Source organism: Protopterus annectens, chromosome 6.part0 (assembly GCF_019279795.1).
Source record: "Protopterus annectens isolate FY-2018-M chromosome 6.part0, PAN1.0, whole genome shotgun sequence".
Taxonomy (NCBI): Eukaryota; Metazoa; Chordata; order Ceratodontiformes; family Protopteridae; genus Protopterus; species Protopterus annectens.
In genome coordinates this window covers 269,716,567-269,738,785 of record NC_056737.1, presented here as the reverse complement: position 1 = coordinate 269,738,785, position 22,219 = coordinate 269,716,567, and the positions used below count along the sequence as shown (strand labels likewise).

Genomic DNA, 22,219 nt, shown 5'->3' with positions numbered 1-22,219 from the left:
TTTGTAGTTTCTATTTTATATTTTAAATTTTACAGTTGTTATTTATGATTATAGATGTGCCTGTTTCTTTTACTACCAGCAAGAACTAAATGAATTTTATTTTAGTTTTTCAAGTTGCAATTCATGTATATGATTAATTGCCTTTGTGTTGTATTGGTTAATTGTTTAATTAAGGGGTGGAGGGAGGAGTGTTCTTGTGAGGATATAAACCAAATTGTTTTTGTGCCTCCTGTTTTTTGTCTGAAGAAGTTTGGTCATTGCACCAGACGAAAAGTGCTTTATTTCATTTCCTCAGTGTGGCACTGTGCTTTGTTTTTCTATTAAAGGATAAATAGCTGAAGATTCTTGAGTTTTGAAGTGCTTTGTCTTGTATTTTTTGTTTTTCTACAGTTTGTGGTGTTGGTTTGACTTTTTACTTTGTTTGATGGCTAGTGGGATCAGCACAGATTCTCAGGATCTTTATAATACCCACGAAAGCCAAAATGAAGCTGGGAACCTTACCAGGCTTATAGTCATATTTGATCAACGTTTGGACAACTTATCAGAACGTCTTGATTCTATACTTCCTCCATCTAATTGTGCCATAGTGGCTAACAACTTATCCCTAGGAATCGACTCTTTCCAAGTAAGAGGTAAGACTATTCAATGTCTTCCAGGACAGGGTATTGGGACTTTGATCACTGACGGTGAACATCTTGACCGGTTTGATGTCAAAATGGCTAAATACCATTCCAGTGTTGAATAAAACTACCAATAATGCCCCTGGAGTAAATGAGAAACTGTCTCCTGAAGCATCAGTGTCAGTTGCATCCGATTTGAAATTATTAGATGCAAAACAAGTTAAAATCAAAAAATTAGTTAGAAATTACTTATTTCAGTGAATGTTTAAAGGAGGGAGTTGTCCCTAAAGGACTGAGATCCTGGCAGTATCCCACAGGTTTCATTTCAGGCTCCCCCTTCCATAAAGATTTACTTGATTTATTGAACAACCACAGCTTTGAACTAATGCAACTCATCAGCAAGTATTATGGAATTATGATAAATTGCTTGAATGATGAAATTAATGTTATAAATGCACGTTTTTGTGAATCAATTTAATTTTCCTGGTACAAATATGACTACAAAAGATGCTTTGAAAGCTTCAACAAGTATGTGGATTAACTAAGACTTACAAAACTTAAAAAAACTACAGCGAGACATTAAAGCTTACTCTAGTGGTACAGCCTACCCTATTCCCAGAACTGGAATGGGCCAACCCAATGGAGTATGTCATCAGTACGTCCAACGACGGCAGTTTCCAACTCGCAGAATCTGCAACCAGTTCAACTAGGGAAGCAGACCAACTAGATGATTTTGGTAACACCATTATGGAAAACGATCATGAGGACCCGGTTTTTCTGCAGGAAGCCCCCAATCAACAAGTGGCTTCAGGAGACGAAAATCGGAAGGTGAGAAACAGCCAACAGCAACAGGAAGAAAAGGTAACACTTTTGGGAGCTGGAAAGATTGCACAAGGAGACTGAAGTGCAGCAGGTACTGTCTATCTGAACTCTAACTAGTGTGAACATTTATCCACCAGTTAATCCATCTACGTGGTCTATGGATGTGCTGTTATTTAGTTCCATTTCTTCTTTCCCTGTGTTTGATGTGCAGCAATTGTGGTTAAAGCTGTGGATTGTAACAGCAGTGGCAGATTTTATAATTCTGACCCCTCCATTGACAATTTGGTCACTAGTGATGCCCTTAAGTATGAACTGTTTAACCGTAGGGACTCCAAGTTCATTGTATTTGTGCATAGTGACTTTAATGGAGCCTTCCGAATAATGTTGTTTCACCCTTGTCTAATGATCCGGTTAATGTGATAGCAGCAGTGATGGGAGGGAAGGGGGATTTAACAGAAGTTTCAAACAGTAGTTGTTATGCTCCCGCATTGAACAGTTGTATTGCGGAGCTCCCCGGACTCCCCGCATCGTTTATCAATCAGAAGTTAAATTGACATGATGTTGTGAACATGAGCAATGTAAACAATGAAAATATTGTTTCTACACAGGTTAGGGCGTATAAGAGTTGTACGACTGTTGCTCCGTTAGACTTGGTATTTGGGTCAAATAGCTATGACTGTTCAGCTAATCCAGAGTTTAGAATTAGTAGTGACTTATCAATAAGGAGCCATTGTCTGTTAGTTTACCCACTAGAGACTACTTAGAGAATGAACATTCAGCTTTGAGCGACTTTGGTTCACTTTCATTTAATCATGGTTATCTCAGTGAGGGTACTAATGATTTTAATGTTGCACCACCGGTTTCTTCTGAAAGTTTGGAGTTTATGAAAGTACCAGTAAAGAGAGGGAAGGGGGATTCAAATGGAATATTGAATAAATCCTGTAATGAACCTATTACAATAGGTTACAATGTGGAGTCCCCTGGGCCCCATTTAGTTAATGACAAAGGGGAGCTAGGACTGTGTGATGTGGTGGACACTATCCAATATACCTATGTACCTGATAGTTTGGACCTAACAGTAGATGCTTCTTTGTCTCAATATTTGCAACACAACGGAATTGATTGTTTTGATTCTGTTAATTTATTAACTAGTAATTTGATAGGAGATGAAAATGAAGCTACATAGTACATTATTTCAGAGGAACCCCAAACATTGTTTATTCAAGACCAGAATATTGGTATAGAGACCTCTGTGGAAGTTATTTTCGAAGACAGAGTGAGTGCCCCCTTTAACTATTAAAAGCCAAAGAGAAGATTTTTCGGAGGGACCCCAAACATTGTTTATTCAAGACCAGAATATTGGTACAGAGACCTCTGTGGAAGTTATTTTAGAAGACAAAGAATAAGTGCCTCCTTTAACTATTATTAAAAACCAGAGAGAAGATTTTTCTGTCTATAATTTTACACCTTATGAGATTGACCCTTGTTGTTTAGAACTGTTAGCAAAGGGTCTCTCCTTTGTGCCTTCTAGACCTATGAATATTGTCCACACAATTTTAGATTTAAAACAATTTATTAGGAAATTGAACTTGCAAGTGTTTAAGGTTGAGCAATCTGTGACATCAGAATATTATATTTCCAGTACCTTTAACCCCATTAGCCACCCATTAGTTTCCATATTTGAGAAAATCTGTGAAATAGATCTTAGGAGACTTCATGTAGAGAGACGTAATCAAGTGCCGAATGTGGATAGGGGAGTTTGGGCAGCCTTCTTAGACTTTTGCCATTTACCTATAAGAACATTTAAGCCCAATAAGGAGGGGAGGACTGGTTGTAGTGGAACAGGACTGTTATACTCAGAAGATGAGCAGTATGCTGAATACTGACGCGTACATTAGAGCCAGTCTCAGTGAATTTAACACAGCTTGCAGGAAAGTTAGAGAACATTTAAACGACCTATTTATTGAACAACTTATAGATTTACATTATTTGAACTATTTATCCATGCCAGCTCCAAGGACACTGGTGATCGGATTACCGAAAATGCATAAGTCCCTGACGGACCCACCTGTGAGTCCATTGGTTGATGCCCACCACAGTATTATGGGTCTATATTAGAACACCCAACGTTCAAAATTTCGAGTTTTCTAATATCGACCCTTTTTTCAGCTGAAAATATCGAAGAAACAGAAAACCAAATTTTTTCCTAGGGAAAGAATTTGGTTGTCCGTTTCTGTTGCTTCGGTATTTTCAGCGCTTTGGTGGAAAGTTACGGGTCGGGTCCAGGTAAGTGTGTGATTGTGTGGATGTGAGGGTTAAGGTGGGTTAGGTAAGTTAGGGTGCGGGTCAGGTAAGTGTGCGATTGGACATGAGAGTTAGGGTGGGGTAGGTGAGTTAGGGCATGGGTGAGGTGACTGTGCGATAGTGATGGACCTTAGGGTTAAGGTAAGTGGATAGTTAGTGGTGTATGTATAGTTTAGTGTAGGGTTAGGTGTATGTGTGTGGATTGTTTGTTTGGTGTGCGTGTGTTGTGTGTGTGTGTTTTGGAACAGCACATTTTTTCCCTAGGAAAAAAATTCGCTGTTCTGAATGTTCGATGTTTTCAATTTTCGATTCATAGGGTTTGATATTAGAACACTCGACATTTTGAATGTTTGGTGTTCTAATATAGACCCAGTATTACATATCCTTTGGCAAAGGTTGTAGATAACATCTTGAATAAATATTTATTAGATGAGGAACAGATTTGAAAAGATTCGTAGGCTTGTCTAAGTAAATTAAATGCATTGGTGTTAGATGGTGTCTACAACTTCCTAACTGTAGATGTCAGGGATTTATATACGTCCATACCCCATGAAGAAGGGATAGATCATCTTTTATGTTTCTTAAGCTTGAAAGGTGCTCCAGATAGAGATGTTAGGTTAGTGAATATATTACTGGATATTGTCTTATCAAACAATTATTTTTTGTTTGAGGACCACTTATTTTTACAAAAAATAGGAGTGGCGATGGGGTCCCCATATGGGGCCAGTTTTGCAAACTCCATGATGGCTCTTTGGGAAAGAAATTATATTTTTTCACAAACTCAGTTAACAAACCAAATTATTTTGTACACGCAATTCCTTGACATCTTAATCTTGTATAAGGGGAGTGCAGATGAAGTTAAAAATTTTGTGGACTACTTGAATCAAACCAATACCTTTTTGAGTTTCACATACACATTTACCACAGTAAGTATAGCATGCTTGGATAGAGGTGTTTAAAGATCATTCTCAAAGGGGGTTAGTTGCTAGGATCCGTAGGAAAGATACATTTTCAAATACTTACTTACACTTCAACAGTTCCCATCCTTTCCATCAAAAGAAATCGGTAATTAAAGGACAACTAGTCCGAGTGGCAAGGATGGTAACCGTTGACAGTGAATTTAAAGTAGAATGTAGTAAGATAGCAGATATGATGTTTACAGTGTTTCACTGTTGCAGTCATTACAATTGGGTTATCCTGCTGGCAGGCTACCCGCAGTCGGCCTGAATTCCAAAGTCTAGGTCCGGCGTCGGTTGCTGTTGCCTCCTCCCTGATGTCAGTGCGCCAGGGGTATAAAAGATACAGCCGACGCCATTTTCTTCAGTCTTTCTTGCTGCGCAGTGCCCGAAGCAAAAGCAGTTCACAAGTGCCAGTCAGCTGACTCCTGAGATTTTCGTGTTAGAATTTCAGATCCGAAGTCTTCATTAAAAGCTAAGTACCCTGTTGGGGAAACTTTTTTCCTGCTCCAGACCGATGTCAGAAAAAGTTAATAATTGTATTTCTTGTGGGAAGCAAATACCTCATAAGGACTTTCATTCCTACTGTATTCCTTGCCTAGGCCCTGACCACGACATTGCTAATTGTAGGTTCTGTGCTAGATTTAACCAACGCACTATTAAGCTTCGGTACGATTTTGCATTTCACTATTTTGGCAGAAGATTTAATTACACAATGTCATCGGATAGCCATCCGACTACCGCAATTCACAAGAAATGCAAGGAAAAAGAAAAGGACAAGCATAAGAGGTCCAAAACTGACGAGGCTTCTTCTAAGCCAGTCGCCAGTTCTCAGTGAGGCGCTTTCGCAGCCCCTGATGCCCGCTACTTTAAAGCCGCAGGCTGCTACCGACTCCCACGTGGAGCCGACTAGGCTGCTGGAAACTCAAGGTATTGGAACCTCGGGAACTATTCCCTCAGATGGGTTCGGAGCCGCTGAACAGGCATCGGCTTCTGAGGGTGTTTTCAGGCCAACACAATTACATGTAAAAACGACTTCAGCTTCAAAGGCAAAGACTAAAGCACCTTTACAGACAAAGAAACAAGTACAGCAGCCCCATGGACAGGCCTCCACGTCTAAAAAACAGATGCTGAAAATGGCCGAAGACCTAATTACTTTGTTCAGGGGTTCCCATATCCCTCCTGATAAGAGGCCTAGGCAAGAGACATAATATGAATCTTTAGATCAGGTTTCCATTTCATCTGATTCCTCTTCTGATCAGGCATACTCTCTTCCTCCCTATGAGGATTCTGATGCTGAAGAATCTATCCCTTCAGCCTCTCCGCCTGAGGATTATTCTTTTGGGGAAACTCTGCATACCATGAGGGACCATTTTCACTGGGAGAGCCAAGATTATTTAGAATCTAAGAAAAGGCTCAGAGACTTCCTTTTACTGCCTCAGCACAGGCCCTTTGCTATTTCTCCTGTGTTAGACATTGTAAATGATGTTTTTTCAGAGTCCAGTCTGACTCCTGACTCCTTGCCTCCAGCTCCTGTTAAGCCAGACAGATACTACAGGGTTACTGATTCACATAAATTTCTTTTTAAAAACCCTGCTGCTGACCCAGAAACTATATCTCGGGGTCCCAAAGGGGTCAAGCCTTCCACTGCAAAAAACCCTACCCTCTGACAGGGATTCTAGGGCACTGGACAGATGGGGAAAAAATATTTACACTTCTGCTAATTTGGCTAAAAGGGCTTTAAATTGTCAGTTTCATTTGCTTAAATATCAGCAATATATTATGTCACTGCTTAAACAGAAAATGTTGATAAATTCTGAATGTGCAGAAAACAAAGAAATGCAGAATGTATTGCATGCAGCTGAACAGGTTGGAAAACATACTTTGCAATGTGGTTTTGATTCTCTGGAGGCCTCCTGCAGGGCCGCTGTTACGGGTTCTGTCATCAGGAGACTTGCTTGGTTAAAGGAACAGAATCTGCCTGATCATGTTAAAGCAAAATTATTAGATGCTCCGTTAGATTGATACCTTGTTTGGTGTTAAAGCAGAGGAGGTGTTGAAGAAAATGGAGGACAAAGCAAAATCTATGCAAACAGTCAAGGATTTCTTACAGGTACAATCTCCAAGATTTAGCAGACACTGGCCTACAAAGAATTGGTCCTTTCCAGTGTCAGACAGGCCACAAAGGGGCAGATGATACAGACGCCCTAGAGGCAGGTCCCAGCCCCAAGGCACATACAGGTCTAAACAATGGGGTGCTTCCACCTCCAAAAGCGGATTAGACAAATCACAGCCATACAGAAAACAGTCCCAATTACTTCCCTCTGTCTGCGCCAAGCACTTATCTTCTGGCAGCACCTTTAAGGGGAAAACTAGCACTTTTTCATCAAAATTGTCACATAATAACCCTGGACAAATGGGTCTTGAACATAGTGTCACAAGGCTACAAGTTTCACTTTCATACCCTGCCAAGGGCACACGGTTTGCCAGACCTGCCAAAAAATCAATGGGCAGAGCCATAAAAGCAAATTTCATCCCCCATGGACATGAGGGCCATTCAGCAAGTACCAGAGCAAGAGCAGGGACAAGGATTTTACTCAAGACTGTTCTTGGTGCTCAGAAAGGACAAAGCCTGGAGACCAGTACTGGACCTATCTATTATAAACACACCTGGATATTCCAAAATTCAAAATGTTGACTCTGCAGCAGCTTCTACCCATGCTGGGCAAGAAGACTTGGCTTGTGACTTTAGACCTAAAAGAGGCATTACCTGCATGTCCCAATCAGACAATCATGCAGAAGATACCTCAGATTCATAGCTGGCTCAATGCACTACCAGTTCTCTGCACTGCTCTTTGGCTTATCTACTGCACCCAGAGTCTTCACAAAATGCCTGGCTCCAGTAATTGCATTTTGCAGACAAAGAGGAATACAAATATACCCTTACTTGGATGACTGCCTCATTCAAGCAGAGAACAAGGACATTCTACTACAGCATCTGGCATTTGTAAAAAGATTACTAGCATGCCTAGGGTACACGGTAAACGAAAATAAATCAAAACTTGTACCCTCTCAAGAGATAATATTCCTCAGTGCAAGCTTAAATATAACTGCCCAGATGGCTTATTTCACGGCAGACAAACAAAGGCAACGGACTACTTATTTCAAACTGTTAGCAACAAAGGCCCAGTTATCTGCAAGAAAAATTCTTCAGGCTTTGGGCTTCATGGCATCCTGCATTCTGCTAATTCCATATGCAAGACTGCATGTGAGGAAACTTCAATGGTATCTAAAAAGTGTTTGGACTCAACATGGTCACAGCCTGGAAACGATAATTACCCTCATTCCCTGCCTGCAACAGGAGTTTCGATGATGGGCAAAGGCCTATCAACACAACAAGGGACAGACATTCACTTTGCCCACAGCCAGGCAAACATTAACAACAGATGCATCAGATTATGCCTGGGGGGCCCACATGGCAGGAAGATGTATTCAGGGCACATGGTCCGCAAGCCAAATGCATTTACATATTAATCAAAAAGAGATGCTAGCTGTTCAGAATGCCTTGACAGCCTTCAAGGACCAACTTCATCCGGGACAACTACTGATAAAAACGGACAACACCACAGTCATGTGGTGCATAAACAAGCAGGGAGGCACTCATTCCCATCCCCTTTGCAGACTAGCCATGACTTTGTGGGGCACAGCATTGACTTACCAAGTACATCTGCGGGCACAATTCCTGCCAGGAAAGATAAATACTCTGGCAGACGAACTAAGCAGAAACCTCATGGATCCCCACGAGTGGAAATTGGATCTGCAAATATTCAGCATAACAACAAGGAAATGGGGATGCCCGGACATAGATCTATTTGCCTCCCCTCACAACTGCCAACTACAGAGATTCTGCACAAGGACTTATCGCAAACAAGCATGGAAAGTGGATGCTGCATCTTTCAGCTGGAAAAATTTAGCAGTATATGCCTTTCCTCCGCAGCTTCTCCTCCCCAAGGTACTCCTAAAGGTCAGACAAGAGAAGCCAAAAATGATACTGATTGCCCCAGAATCTCTCCGCCAGCACTGGTACCCAATCCTAAGGAACCTGTCTCTATGCCCAGCCTGGACATTACCTCAAATTCCTCACTTACTGTCCCATCAAAACAGTCAGATCCTGCACAGCCAACTCAAGACCTTAAATCTGGCAGCATGGCGGATAATGTAGTCATTCAAAACACCCCTCTTTCTAAAGTGGTGATGGATGTTATTTTGGAGGCCAGGAGGCCTAGTACTAGAAAATCTTATGCTGAAAAATGGAAGAGATTCTGTGCTTGGAACCAGGCGCTAGGAATTGACACGATTGTACCAAATATTCCTCAGATTTTGCAATACTTAACTGAGATGCTGGACAAAGGCCTATCCTTTTCATCAATTAAGATTCATGCCTCTGCCATTTTAGCTCATTACAATACAGAGCCACCTGTTTTTTCTCATCATTTGCTATGGCAGTACCTCAGAGGAGCCAAAAACTTAAGGCCTCCAAGGAGAGCACCAATACCTGCATGGGACCTCAGTTATGTCTTGGAAAAACTCACCCTGCCTCCTTTTGAACCAGCCGCTACAGCTGATATAAAATTTTTATCTTGGAAAACAGCTCTGCTCCTAGCAATAAACTCTGCAAGACGACTCTCAGAGCTACAGGCACTCATGGCTGTGGATCGTTTTATCATTTTCCATCCAGATAGGGTTTCTCCGAGGACAAACCCGACATTTATGCCCAAGGTAGTATCCAGTGTGGCCCTTAACCAAATTATTCACTTGCCTACCTTTCATCCAAGCCCACAGAATAAGGGTGAGCGACTTCTACATTCTTTGGACATACACAGACAACTGTGCTTCTACCTGGACAGAACCAAAGCTTTCAGAAAGACTGAGCAATTACTAGTGACATATGCTGCAGGATTACAAGGAAAGGCTATCTCAAAGCAGACTATTTCAAAGTAGATAGGCCACTGCATTCATTTCTGCTATTCACATCATGGCAAATCATTGCCTAAGGCCATTAGGCCACATTCAACCAGAGCAGCAGCCACTTCAGCAGCCTTCCTCAGAGGAGTACCAACCAAAGACATTTTAGTGGCTGCAACCTGGAGCTCATTGCACACTTTTACAAAGCACTATCAATTACCACTCTACTCTAAATCCAGGGCAGGCTTTGCCACTGCAGTTCTGCAGGACCTCATAGCCACTCCTAATCCTGTTTAGCTCCAGCCTCCCAACCTTAGCTTTGGGATTCAACCCAATTGTAATGACAGCAACAGCGAAACACGATGAACATAGTACAGTTGTGTACCTACCATAAATGTAGATGTTCGAGTGTATTCACTGTTGCAGTCCAGGTTACCCACCCACCATTCCCCTTATCTTTGCTGGAACTTATCTGCACTTCTCTGTTCTATACACAACCTATGTGGTGTAATTGCTAGTAGAGGAAAGAATAATTTACTTTGGTGCACGTATGCTTTTTTGATATATTTTTAGCCTACCCTTTTGGGGGCACCTGACATCTGGGGCAAGAAAAAATGAAGAAAATGGCGTCGGCTGCATCTTTTATACCCCTGGCGCACTGACATCAGGGAGGAGGCAACAGCAACCAATGCCGGACCTAGACTTTGGAATTCAGGCCAACTGCAGGTAGCCTGCCAGCAGGATAACCCAATTATAATGACTGCAACAGTGAATACACTGTAACATCTACATTTATGGTAGGTACACAACTGTACTTTCCTTACCCGAGGTTATCCAAGAGAGCTCATCACAGAAATGATGGATGAAGTGCTACATGAAACGTCTAGTAGTGGATTCTATTCACCTTTACTAAATTCATCATTTCCATGTAAAGGGCTCAACACATTCCAAAAGGCTAACAGGTCACAAGTGTCATTTATACTAACATTTAGTCCTGATTGTGACCACATAATTTCAGTTATAAAGAAAAACTGGAACCTGTTTAGCAGTAATTTAGAACTATGCACCATGTTAGGTCCTTCCCCTTCCTTTACATTTAAGAGAGGTCTGAACTTGAAAAAGTTCTTAGAAATGGACCAACATAAAGTTATCAAGAATCCCGGGATGAGCAAGTGCGAATCCTGCAATGTTGGTAAACATATGAATATAGGTTATTCATTCAACATAAGGGACAAAAATTATAAGACTTTAGCAGGTAAATACAACTGTAACACTAGCTATGTAGTTTACCTTGCCCAGTGTAATTTATGCTCTGCATTTTACATTGGAAAAATGGATTGTAGACTGAGAGAACGAGTGTATGAGCACCTTTATTGTATCAGGAAAAGCAAGGTTGAAAATGCACTAACTGCCCACATTAAAATTATGCCTATCCATAGATTTAATTTCAGAGTGATAGATCATGTAACAGGAGTCAAAAGGAGAGGCCCAAGATGTTTACTATTGGAAAAAAGAGAATTGATGTGGCAGATTGGCTTAGATGCTTGCCATTATCCGGGTATAAATGATGGGTGCTCCATTCACTGTTTATTGAAACTGAAAAGTCCTATTAGATAATTTATAATTCGTATCTTTATGAGTGTATGTTCTGAGTAATTTGTTAGAATTATGTGCCCTGAGTTGTCATTTATAGTCATGGTCTTAAAACTAAAGACTTCATGATTAGTATGATAAACATGGTTGATCCCTTATGTATAGGTGTACCCATCCCTATAAGGTAGTAAGGTTTACAGCAGTGAAAGGACTGAACAACATAAGTTTTGAATTCTAAGTGTATTAAACATTGTGGGGCAGAGTATTTAACAACAACGTTTAATTTCTGATGCATTATTATTTTTAAAGTATTTAGTATGATGTTCTACTTTTGTAGTTTATATTTTATATTTCAAATTTTACAGTTATTTATGATTGTAGATGTGCCTGTTGCTTTTACTACCAGCAAGAACTAAATGAATTTTATTTTAGTTTTTCAAGTTGCAATTCATGTATATGATTAATTGCCTTTGTGTTGTATTGGTTAATTGTTTAATTAAGGAGTGGAGGGAGGAGTGTTCTTGTGAGGGTATAAACCTGTTTTTGTGCCTGCTGTTTTTTGTCTGTAGAAGTTTGGTCATTGCTCCAGACGAAAAACACTTAATTTCCTCAGTGTGGCGCTGTGTTGTGTTTTTCTATTAACGGGCTGAATAGCTAAAGATTCTTGAGTTTTGAAGTGCTTTGACCAGCATTTTTTGTTTTTCTACAGTTTGTGGTGTTGGTTTGACTTCGAGTGCAACAGTATTACCACACTAACATCTTTGTTGCCACTTAGGTTAGGGTGGGCGGGGGAGGGTTGATCTGACTCTTCCCCATCGGCACTTCCCTCATTAAGTGAGGGGGATTGGTTTCCACGGTAGTCTGCTTATGAAACTTCTCTTAAATAATACTTGTATAACAGATGCTCAGAATTAATAAAAAAAATGTTACCAAGACTGCCTTGTGGTTTTTCATCTGGAATCCTCAGTAGGTGTAGGATTAAGATATTCTGTTCAGCTCCCTATTCCAACTGAATGTGTAGAGGTGGACTTTCTCAGAGATTAATCCAGTATGGGGACTGGTGTCTCTTGTATACAATACCTGTGAAAGAGACTTGTAGATAGCACAGATGTTCCACATGCATTCTGGTTTGGTTTCTTGGAGTCAGACTTTGTTGTTAGCTTTCATTTTTAAATTTAGAATACTCTCTCTTGTCTTGTTCTCTTCGGGTAGGACTTTTCATCTTGGGTGGAAATTAATGAGGAAGTGCATACAGGAATGATTCTTAAAATGCCTGCGTCATGTTTAGGTCTGCTGAGTCTTTATAATGGCGTTCAGTTAAAGGTTAAAGAAGTTCATTGTAAACATTATTATTCAACTTGTCTCAATCTGTATCCTTTTGCTGTAGTCTTTTAAAAGTCAGCTGTTAGCAGAAATTTCTTGAATAATTGCTCTTTGTAAGGGTTACTAAATCTGTTGTTTTGTCAGTGTCTGTTATTCCATAGAAGAACAGAAAATACACATGCATGCATGCACACTTAAAGCTTGCCCTAACTTGACAGGTATAATCATTATTCATGGTTTTAATTTCTCCTTGCTTTAGGTTTGCTTTCTCTCCATTGATGGAAGAAGATGATGAAGATGACCTGAAAGAACCAATGTTAAATGAAGCTTTTGGTGAGAAGATGAAAACTACTTTTGATTAGCAAAGTTGCATGCCTTCACAAGTTTTTAAAGCTATTGATTTTTTTTAAACTTTACAGTTGTCAGGTTGCTAAAAGTATTGTCAGGTTGCTAAAAGTATTTTAGTATGGTTGCCACACTCATTGGTCTATCAGGATTTTTAAGCAATGATTGTAGGAAACAAAGCTCGATATGTTTTATGCTGTGTCACAGTATTGTTCTCTGTCCTGTTTCTGACATAGGCTAGTGTTCTGCTAAACATTTAACTCGCTATAGAAAACAAAAGCTTATGATCTCCTAGGAAACCTACTTGATGGGTTCATGGTTGAGTATTCCATCTGACACTCAAGAATTTGGCATTTCTTTCAGCATACTGATGTACACTGAAGTAGCACCGCAGCTTAAGATATGTATCCCCAGAGAGCCCACCTGGTTTTTTTTCCTTCTGTCACATGTTGAAGCTAGATTCCTGCTATCATCAGTAATCTTGTATTACTCAGTCAAAAAAAAGCGACTCCCTGCTGGGTGAGGAAAGTAAACCTATAATCTGAAGTAGGGACTTCATTTGTCAGCAACCTGTCGGTCTTGGATCCGATATCGGATCCGAGCCGGCAACTTGTTTCATAGCTAATGGATCCAAGCTCCTAGCTCCTCCCCTCACCCATAATCCCCTGCCAACCCTCCATGACCTCAGATCTAGTTTGCCGCGCTTGTGGATGGCTGGATTCCTTGAGCTCTAGCAAAAAATCGTCAGTTAAGTCTGTTTTTCTGTCAAATTTCATTGTGACTTTGCGGAGCCCTTTAAAGCGTCCTTTGCGAACACCCCTTTCGATGGTTCTGCCCTGTTTGGCAAAACGGTTCGCGAGACACTTGTCCAGAGCGAGAAGGACAGGAAGACGTTGTCTGCCGTCGGAGTCCGCTTCTCTGCTCCCCAGCGGTCCTTTTCAAAGAACCAAAAGGGTCAGAAGAAGATGTGGTTCCGGAAATTGCAACATTCCCAACCCGCTCCGGACAACCAGTCCTTCCGTGGCAGAGGAGTACGGGGAAGACGCTGCCCCAGGGGCAGAGGGGCTCTGAGAAAGTTTGGGTCCAGAGAACCCTTCTCTGACAGGCCCACGCAGCAGCCCTGAAGGGTTGCCCGACTGCTCCACTCTGGAGGCAGTTGGGGGGGGGGCGCTTCTCGGAGCACCTAGCGGCATGGGAGTCCATCACGACAGACCTCTGGGTGCTTCGAATTATATCCAGAGGGTACAAAATCCCATTACTTCATGTCCCCAAATTCAAGAACCTCCCGATGTACCACCCGATCAGAGGGAGGCTGCAGCTGCTAAGAAAAAGAGCCATCCAGCCTGTCCCCCAAGACCAGCTCAGATTAGGGTTCTACTCCAGGTTCTTTTTGGTGCCAAAAAAGACTGGGGATTTCAGACCGATTCTAGACCTATCCCGTTTGAACCTGTAGGTAACCAAGGAAAAATTCCGAATGGTCACTCTTCAATCTATTCTCCCCCTTCTAAGGGAGAATGATTGGATGTGCTCTGTAGACCTCAAGGATGCGTACTACCACATTCTAATGGACAGACGATCCAGGAGGTTCCTCAGCTTCCAGCTGGGAGCCAGTCACTACCAGTTCAGGGTCCTTCCCTTTGGCCTCACCACAGCCCCCAGGGTGTTCACCAAGGTATTAGCAGTGATTGCGGCCCACCTGAGACTCCAGGGAATACAGGTCTTTCCGTACCTGGACGACTGGCTCCTGACCGCCCCAACAAGGCATCTACTTTGCTCAGCCAGAGATTTCTTTCTCCGCCTAGCCCCACAGTTAGGCATCACCATCAATGCCGACAAATCCTTTCTGGCCCCGACACAAGTCATAGAATTCATAGGAGCCAGAATAGACACCAGAGATGTACGAGCCTTTCTGATGTCGGAACGACTACGGAATTTGCAACTTCATGTGCGGGCTATCCTCCAATCAGAGACCCCACCAGCGGAATTGTTCCTGAGGGTGCAGGGCTCCATGGCGGCAGCGATAACGCTCCTTCCATGCACCCGTCTGAACATGCGGGTACTGCAATGGACCCTTCTAGTACAATGGTCCTTTTTGTCTTTTCCGCTCCATCACCCCATTGCTATCAACAAGGCTTGCAGGAGGGCTCTATTATGGTGGCTCCATGCTCTGGACCTCCATACGGGCCCACCCTTCTGCACCTCTCGCCACGGTGACCACGGACGCCTCCCGCCTTGGGTGGGGCATTATTCAGGCAGGACCGTCCAAGGCATGTGGAACGATACAGAGACCTCCCTGCATATCAACGTTCTGGAGATGAGAGCGGTGCTGTACACGTTGCAGCACTTCAGAATCTCCTCCCCGTAGGAACGATTGCAATTCAGTCGAACAACATGTCGGTTGTCTGGTACATCAACAAACAGGGGGGAACCAGGTCTTACCCTCTATGCCGCGAAGCCATGAGAGTGTGGGAATGGGCGATTTCCACCAACCGCTTTCTGATTGCAACGCACATTCCGGGGCGGGCCAACATCCTAGCGGACAAACTCAGCCGCACCTTTCTTACCCCGTACGAGTGGTCTCTCAACCCACTAGTAGCGAAGCAGATATTCACAATATGGGGGCAACCCTGCTGCAATCGTTTTGCCTCTCCCTCAAACACCAAATGCGGCAATTTCTTCGCTCTGATTCCCCCTCCAGGGGAAACCCCAAGAGACGCTCTGGTGCATGCTTGGCCACCCGGTCTACTTTATGCCTATCCTCCTCTACCCCTGATGCTGCAACTCTTACAGAAAGCCTTGCGGTTGGGGAGCAGGATGATCCTCATTGCCCCATTCTGGCCTCGGCAAATTTGGTTCCCTTACCTGTGGTCTCACCTAGTGAATCCCCCTTGGATTCTGGATCCCAGTCCGGATCTAATCTCCCATCTGTCGGACTTACTGACCCCAAATCTGGACAATCTGAAGCTGACAGCTTGGTTGCTCCAGTTCCACTCCTAGTTAGGACTCCCGGTATCTCTATACCACTCAAAGCCATCCTTGTGGCAGCGCATAAGCCCTCCACCAGGAAAGTGTACCGCAGTAAATGGAAACGTTTCTCCGTCTGGGCGGAGCATCATAATCTAGATCCCTTTACGGCTCCTCTTCCATCCATATTAGACTTACTAACCGAACTTTTTCAGGAAGGCGCCAGTTCCTCAACTGTCAAAGTGCAATTGGCTGCCATCTCCCATTACCATGTGGGACATGACACAGGGCCCTTGATGTCGGCCAAATTGTGTAAAACCTTTCTCAAGGGCACCTTTTTGCTTAGACCCCATATAAAAGAAGCCGTACCACCTTGGGATCTTTCACTAGTTCTTCAAGCCCTGACTGCTCCACCTTTTGAACCTGCTGCTTCAGTAGATCTCAAATACTTGTCCTAGAAAACAGCATTCCTTGTAGCCATTACTTCTGCGAAAAGAGTTTAGGAGCTTCAAGCTCTTTCTGTGAAGCCTCCTTATTTGATCTTTCATCCGGACAGAGTGTACCTCAGGATCAATCCCCCTTTCCTTCCCAAAATAGCATCAGAAACCAATATAAATCAATCCATAAATTTACCGATTTTCTTTCCTAAATATCAGAATAAAGGAGAGTACAAGCTGCACTCATTAGATGTTCATAGACAGCTAAGTTTTTATACTCCTAGAACAGCTGGTCACAGACAATCCGACCAGCTGTTCATTTCCTTTGCCAAATTTAATTTGGGGAAAGCAATATCAAAATATCTCTCTCACGCTGGATTTCACAATGTATCCTGTTAGCGTACCAAGCTTCTGGGAGACCCGCACCTGAAGGAGTTCTGCACATTCCACTCGTTCCATCTCTACTTCTGCGACCTTCAAATCTAGAGTTCCATTTGATGATATTTGTTCGGCAGCCATTTGGGCCTCATCTCATACCTTTATTAACCACTACAAACTGGACGTGATTTCTAGAGGGAGAGCATCCTTTGGCTCTGCGGTGCTCTACAATATCCTTCCATGATGGCCACCCAAGATTCAGGTAGCTGGGGACTCTGTCCCACAGGTTGCTGACAAATGAAGTCCCTACTTCAGATTAAGAAGTTATGTACTCACCATAACGTTCCATCTGAGTAGGTAGCTTCATTTGTCTGCAACCATCCCCCCCTCTTTCCCCCTGGCCTTCAGCGGATCTATTGGAATACCCTTTTTGGGTACATATTGAGGGGCAAACTTGATCTGAGGTCATGGAGTGTTGGCAGGGGATTATGGGTGAGGGGAGGAGCTAGGAGCTCGGATCCATTAGCTATGAAACAAGTTGCCGGCTCGGATCCGATATCAGATCCAAGACCCACAGTTTGCAGACAAATGAAGCTACCTACTCAGATGGAACGTTATGGTGAGTACATAACTTCTTATTTTTGTGTCTGTGAGATACTTAAACTGATAGAGCTGCTTTCTCTTTTACCTGCTCCATTTTGTTTTTCTGTTTTAAGAAGTCTGGCCTGGTGTTTTTGTTCATTGTGGAGATAGACACTTAAATTATCTAGGTTGCATAGTTCACATGTTTTTTGTTTTTTTTTTCATTGGTTCATTTGTGATAGTTAAATACACAGGGAATTTCTGTCTCTTTTGTCTTTCCTGATAAGACTCAAAACCTGCATATAAACTACAAGCACTGTTGGTGACTCCATGTTAGTTATTTTTCAAACCCACCCTCTCATTCCTTGATCTGCTTCTTAAACTTGGTGATTTTAAGCTGCTCATCCTTACTGAAAATTGATCTTTATAAGCTTCTCCTTTCTACACTGCTGTTTATATCTTGAATTATCTGCCTTTCCTTATGCTTATTTTGAAAAAAGTGCACTGCCTCTCATTGTCTGTTTTACTGATTTACTTGCTGTGAATTCATTATGTAGCTAGCTATTGGATAAAGTAGGGTGTTTTTGCACTCTAGCAAGCGCTTTTCTGTTTTTTTACATCAAGAGATCAGTGGATTTTTCATCTAGTGGTAGTAGGTGGTAGCCTGGTTTTATAAAGGTTGGGAAGCACACTAGAGATTCCTGCATGCAATTGTTTTTATTGACTGGAGGGCTTGTTAATCAGCTTATCCTGTTTTTAATGCCTTTATAAATTCTGTACAGTTGAGTGACTGTTGCCTTATTTCTAAAAGCAAAGTACTTTTAGTGAATAATCACACTTTTATAAGCTGTTTCAAGCACACTGCTGTTTATGTACGTTAGTTTGTGGTAGACATTTCCCTCCGGACACTGCTTTACTGTGCTTTTACATTAGGATGACTTGGATTATTTATCTAGTGGCAGTAGGTGTTTACCTTGTCTGTCTGAGTTGGGAAGCACACAAAAGGGCTCTAAGTGTAGTTGTGTTGGCCAAAAGGCTCAGTCAGATTTCTACATTTCCAGTGCTAGTATAAATTTGGCACATTTGCAATGAGCTGCTCGCCGTACCTATGCTCTGTACAGATGCAAACATCTGGAAACATTGCTTATTTTCATTATACTGTGAAAGTTTATTGTGCCAGCTACCTTATTATAGCATTCAGGGATTTTGCTTTCGGAGAGCATCTGAATTGGCGCTGGGCAGCATTGTTGGTTAGGTTAGATGCAGACTACACCATGTAAGCACCCTTCCCTCATCCAGTTACAAACCTCCTCCACTCCTATCCTTTCAAGTACACATTAGGACCTGCAGTCATAGATGTGCACCTTCCTGCTATCTTTGCATGCAGCTTGGTGGACATGGGTATCCTGAGGCAGTGTAATAATTGCATTATGTATACTGGCAACCGCTTAATTCTCGAACAGACAAATACAGTATGGGAGAGATTTAGTTACACACTGACATTGGTGACTAGATTCTCATACAGACACAAAAAGCGACAAACAGGTTGTTAGTGACTCACGCACATCACTCACTGCACCCACAAAGGACCACACATATAGATCCACATATGTGGAGGTGCTCCTCAAAGGCCTCTCAGGCGCAATCCTCAGAAATTCCATATATACACAAACAAAACAATTCCCATCACGACATACAGAGCCACATCTCATTGTGCCTCAACTGCCAAGCCCATAAGGTGAAACACTCCACGGCCCAATCTTCTGGTCATAGGAAACTCCAATGTGAGAAACACAGTTGTCCATTTTACCAGACTGAATAAGGCGAAGGTTGCAGTTAATTGTCTGTCAAGGGCCAGGATTTGCCAGATCATGCAAGCACTCACATTACTTACCCCTAAGTACCAGTATAACCCAGTCATAGTCCATGTGGGCATGAATGATGCGAGACATACTTACTTGGACTATATGAAGAGAGACATGATTAATCTCTCAGAATGTATGTCACATGTAGGTATGAGACTATCATTGAGCAGCATTCTACCATCTCCAAGGATAATGCCACCAGAAAAATGATCAACTTTTAACAATTGGCTTAGCTACTGGTGTCATTCCAACAGGTCCAGTACTTGGCAGCCTGGGAGGATGTGGTTGATAGGCCATGCTGCTTTGCCAGGGCTGGTCTTCACCTGTCACATCTTGGCTTTCAGATATTGGCCAAAACATTATCCACCCCTGTAGTGCCTTTTCTTAGGCATTGCCAAACAGACAAACCTTCCAACGTAGCAAAAGCTACTCGAACAAGCTAAAGGTGTTACTACTCAGTGCTAGGAGTCTCAACAAGAAACTGCACTCCCTGGAACTCTCCTCACCTTGGGGATGCTGACATCTGTGCAGTTAATGAAACATGGTTCGAAGACACAGAAAGCACTCCAGCGTTGCATGGCTATTAAAGCCTTTCATACATTCCAACCAGCCACTGAACATGACTGGGCAAAAGGTGGAGATGTGTCTGTCTACATAAAGAATAAGCACACCTCAAGGCTGCTCAAATAAATACATGTTTGAGCTACTTTATGTCCAACTTAACCACTGGAAAAATCCAGTATCATATTCTTGCTAGCTACAGGTCCCTCACTATGAACCAGGAAACCCATGCATCATACCTGAAGTTACTAGAATCACTCACCATTCAGCCCAGTACCATACTCATGGGTGATTTTAACTACCCCTCCATTAAGTGGGCGACGTACATGACCACTAACATGCAGGCCCAAAGATTTCCTGACTTTATAAATTCAAATGCCCTGGAGCAGCTAGTCTGCACTCCCACTAAGGGAACAATTATCCTAAATTGGGCACTGACAAATATGGGATAGTGCTGCACCCCCCCCCCCACACCACCACCACCATGTTATGTCCTCACTCGTAACATTAGATCACAAAGTGTTTCACCCTTGAATTAAAGGCAAAACTAGTCCCTCCCCAACCCCAAAAATGTTAAGGACTTCTCAAAGGTAAATTACCCCCTGTTAAGGGATGGCACAGCTAATTTACAAGCTCCCCCAAATCCAGAAAACATGCAGAGGCATACACAAAAGCTCTGCATGACCATATAAACAACTTTCGCCACCCAAGAAAATTATTTTCCTGTGCCACTGTCGAGCAGAGCCGCAGAAGTGATCCCCGGGGTGAATTTCCTATCTCCCATCCAATCATCAAGATTTTTCTTGAAGCTTTGTTTGATATAGATAGGTAGTTTGTTCCAGAGTATGGGAAGTCTCTGGAACAGGAATCTATCCCTCCAGCATGTTCTGTTTATTGTGGTGATGAGGTTTAGGTCCCTAGAGCGTGTAGCTCGTAGGGATTGGGATTTCTTTAAGTGGAGCATGTCTAAAAGCTCTGAGTTTGACATAGTTTTGTGTGTTTCGCAGAGATCGCCTCTAAGTAGGTGATATGCAACAGAGTAAAGCTGCAGTTTTTTGAGACGGTCTGCATAGGGCATCTCTTTGAGGCCGGTAATCCTCTTTGTGAGGTATTTCTGTGGCCTTTCCAGTTGTAGATGTCTTGTGAGGTACGTACCAAAAGGGGCATTGTACTCTATAATGAGTCTAATGAGTGATGAGTAGAGGGGAACAGTGACCTCTTTTTTTCCTGGATGAGAAACCTTTTGTGATGAGGTGTGCCACATAGAAGGATTTATGAAATACAGCAAACGGTCACAACTCCCTTCGAACAAAAGCTCCAAGGACGCAATAACAAAGTATAATATAACTGTCCAAAGTACAAGTAGCATCCTTATGATCCAGAGTCTGGCAGGAAGGATATACGAGCACCGGAACGTTTTCTTAATGCTATTTCCAGAACAGAGAATCCGTTGATGTATTATGAAATATCGGAAGGTGATGACAATATATTGACTGATAAAGAACAGCTTTTGGGGTTAACTGAGGCACTAGATAACTTGGAACTGAATTTAACCAAGTTAAAAAGGATGTGATTGCAGTGCTATCATTTTGAAGTTTGTTTATCTAGAAAAATTGTACCACGTGGACTGCGCATCGTAAAGATGCCTACAACAGTTAATACTTACCCCAGTTTATTATATAAGTGGCAACAGCTTAACCCTGAATTAAGTATGAGTTACATGAAACTGCTTAATGATTTCTTTCAACCGGAAGAGGACAATTTGTTTAAAATTGTAACTGAGCAGCACAGAGAGATTGTAACTAAGTTTCCAGGGCCCTATGTAGAACAGGGCTTGGAACAGGTACTGGACAATGTACAAATCTATGAAAAACGATTGTTGGAACAGAAGAAAAATAAAATTTCGAGGGACACTAAAGATTTCTTGGCAGGACATGTGCTCACTTGGCCGAGAACTACTGCCAATAGCTTGACTTTGAACTCTAATTTTAATAATCAAGTTAAAAGGACAATGCCTTCAGTTTCAAAAGAATTGAATACAGTTTCTATTGAGACTGTTACGGGATATACATTGAATACAGAAACTGAACATATTAATGTTAATAGGGCACAGAATGGTCAGAAGGATGCTAGTAGTCGATCAGTAATTGGTTCTGTGATTATACACAATAGTGAGCAGGATGATAGTAGATCAATGCTAAATGTACAGTCTAATGAAATTAGTAACGATGCAAATAATAAATCATCAGTTGCTGATCCAGTAGTTAGACCTAAAGAGTGTTTTACACGCGGTACTAATGCTCATTTAAGCAATGAAACTATCCCTTTCTCCATAGAAATGCCTCACTCAGGCAAACAACCGAGGTCTTACAGTCGAGGCAGGCAGAAAAGGAAAGGCTCTGGGGGGGGGGGACATACAGATCCCACACTGAAACGCATGTGGGAGAAAATCGAGACTCATTAGTGTATAATTTGTCAAATAGAGTTTTAACACAACATGAAAC

The 22,219-nt window shown here is 42.2% G+C and overlaps 1 protein-coding gene across 1 annotated transcript in view; it reads left to right on the top strand.

Moving 5' to 3' along the window:
* LOC122804259 (transmembrane protein 87A-like) overlaps positions 1-22,219 on the top strand; it is a gene marked incomplete in the record, with an annotated part of 1,166,529 nt that overhangs the window by 971,583 nt on the left and 172,727 nt on the right. Inside the window, 1 exon segment of the mRNA XM_044074023.1 lies at positions 12,843-12,916. Within this exon segment, the coding sequence (XP_043929958.1) occupies positions 12,843-12,916 (74 nt within the window).